Source organism: Hippocampus comes, unplaced genomic scaffold, assembly GCF_001891065.2.
Source record: "Hippocampus comes isolate QL1 unplaced genomic scaffold, H_comes_QL1_v1.1 C17043075, whole genome shotgun sequence".
NCBI classification, from domain to species: Eukaryota; Metazoa; Chordata; class Actinopteri; order Syngnathiformes; family Syngnathidae; genus Hippocampus; species Hippocampus comes.
This window is the reverse complement of record NW_017841978.1, coordinates 1-2,297: the sequence shown is the minus strand read 5'-3', so window position 1 is coordinate 2,297 and position 2,297 is coordinate 1. Positions and strand designations below refer to the sequence as shown.

Here is a 2,297-nt window from a genome sequence, read left to right as displayed (position 1 = left end):
TTTTTTTTTTTCCTCTTCAAAATGAAGTTAAAAGCATGAAAGCACATTTCGACTATAAGACATCAAGCCCCCTACATTTAGCTCTGCCGCCCAGGAGGGTCATCATAAAGTTGCCGTTAATGTATAAATCATAGCGTACGAGATGGAGAAAATCTGCTATAAGAGGCACTAATGTTCCCTTTTACTGTGTCAGCGCACTCTTTGGCATTGTGTACCCATCTGGCTTAATTACATGCTTTGGGTGCTTTTTGCATCGCAAGGTGCTGGAAAATGTACATAATTAGGTGGTGTTTTTTTTCTTTCTGAATTCATGCATATATTAGATGACCTTTGTCCATACAGCATGAATAACCGGACTAACTCTGGCTCAGTCTATTCAAGCTTTTTCACTAACTAAAGCTTACGAGATGCTAGCAATCCAAAATCGCTAAATTTTAACGTTTATCCCCTTTGATTGTATTTCAAAAAGTCATGAGTACATAATATTCATTATTGAGGACCTTTTTGATTTGTAAAACGTTTCTTTTTTTGAAGACCAAAAGTGCGTCCTTAACGTGTCCCGTTGTCACTTTCAGGTGAACTGAAGACACTGAAGCCCCTGGACCGCGAGGAGTGCGACGAGTACCGCTTCAAAGTGCGAGCGGTGGATGGCGCCGGGCGCTTCTGCGAGGCCAACGTGCACGTGTCCGTGCGTGACGTCAACGACAACGCACCCGAGTTCGCCGCCGACCCGTACGCCATCACCGTCTTCGAGAACACCGAGACGGGAACCTTCGTGGCTAAGCTGCAGGCCGACGACGCCGACAGCGGTGAGCGATTATTCTCTCTCTTCCCATTAGACTGTGAAAATGTCACATTATTGTCAAAGTTGGCGGTGTGTTGAGTATGTCTTTCGGGGGGGCTGCCAGGTCTAAATGGCGACGTGGTCTACTCGCTGCTGGATTCTGCCGACGGCTGGTTCGCCATCGACGAACTGAGCGGCATCATCAGCCTAGAACGACCGCTGGACCGCGAGGCGCGCGCCCTGTACGAGCTGGAGGCCCGCGCAGCCGATCGCGGCTCGCCACGCCTGTGGGCGACGTGCCGCGTGCTGGTCTCTGTGCTGGACATCAACGACAACCCGCCCGTGTTCGAACGGCGAGAGTACGCCGCCGCCGTGCCCGAGGACGCGGCTGTGGGCGGACAAGTGCTCAGGGTCCAGGCCGCCAGCCGAGACGTGGAGGCCAGCGGGGAGATCGCATATAGCATCGTCAGCGGAAACGAGCACGGGGCATTCAGCGTGGATCCGAGCACGGGTATGGGACCAAACTAATTCTGGAGTTGTAGTCACACAATTTCACAGATTATTTTTTCTATGATTTACACCTCTGTTAGTTTTGCCTCCTATTTATTTTGGGTGTAATTCAACTGTCAGCCACTACATGGCGGCATGTTTGAAAACAAATAATTCCTACCGTTTAAAAGGAAATGTACTGTCCCATTTCAATGCAAATCTGGGGGGGAGGGGTACAAAATTGAGAGAACATGTAAAAATATTAAAACATATGTCTCTAGAGAAAAAAAATCTGGAAAAAATAATCCCAAATACTATGTGGTCTTTGAGGTTTACATGAACTCGTACGCGAGCTTCATTGAAGATTCTACATTGTCTCTGACCCAAATTCATACGTTCTGTTCATTCGCGACTCTAAATTGTGTGAAAATGGTCACGAGGCGTGAAGGGCTGCCGTGATTGACAGCTGATCGTCAAAAAATGTTATCCTGCGTTCCTCAGGCGACATCTTTGTGATCGCGCCGCTGGACTACGAGTTGTCTCACGAGTTCTACATCACTGTGGAGGCCACCGATGGGGGCTCGCCGCCCCTCAGCGACATGGCCACTGTCAACATCAACGTGACCGACGTCAACGACAACGCGCCCGTCTTCAGCCAGCGCGTCTACGCCGCCGTCGTCGGCGAAGACGCCGAGCTGGGCAAGACTGTCTTGACGGTGAGACCAGCTTCAAAGAATGGACGCTTCCCGTTTCAAGGCTGTTTGACAGGAAATGATGCGATGTATAAATACAATAAATCCATTTAGACCAAAGCATCGGATGCCGGATGTGAACGCTGCGCTTTTGTTTTGATTCTCAGGTGATGGCCGAGGATGCAGACGGGCCGTCGTACAACCGCGTGCGCTACGCCGTCATGGACGGCAACGGCGGCAGCCCCTTCATCATCGACCCCATACGAGGCGAGCTCAAAGTGGCCCGGCAGCTGGACCGGGAACAGGTGAATATGACACCAACTTGTCTTTGA

At 50.3% G+C, this 2,297-nt stretch overlaps 1 protein-coding gene across 1 annotated transcript; it reads left to right on the top strand.

Annotated features, from left to right (window-relative positions):
* Positions 1-575: 575 nt before the first annotated feature.
* Positions 576-2,270, top strand: LOC109509810 (protocadherin Fat 1-like; the record flags this gene model as incomplete). Its single annotated transcript, XM_019859663.1, has 4 exons — positions 576-809; positions 909-1,295; positions 1,775-1,989; positions 2,133-2,270. Coding segments are annotated over 4 exons (974 nt in total), but the record flags the coding sequence as incomplete, so codon positions are not given.
* Positions 2,271-2,297: the final 27 nt, after the last annotated feature.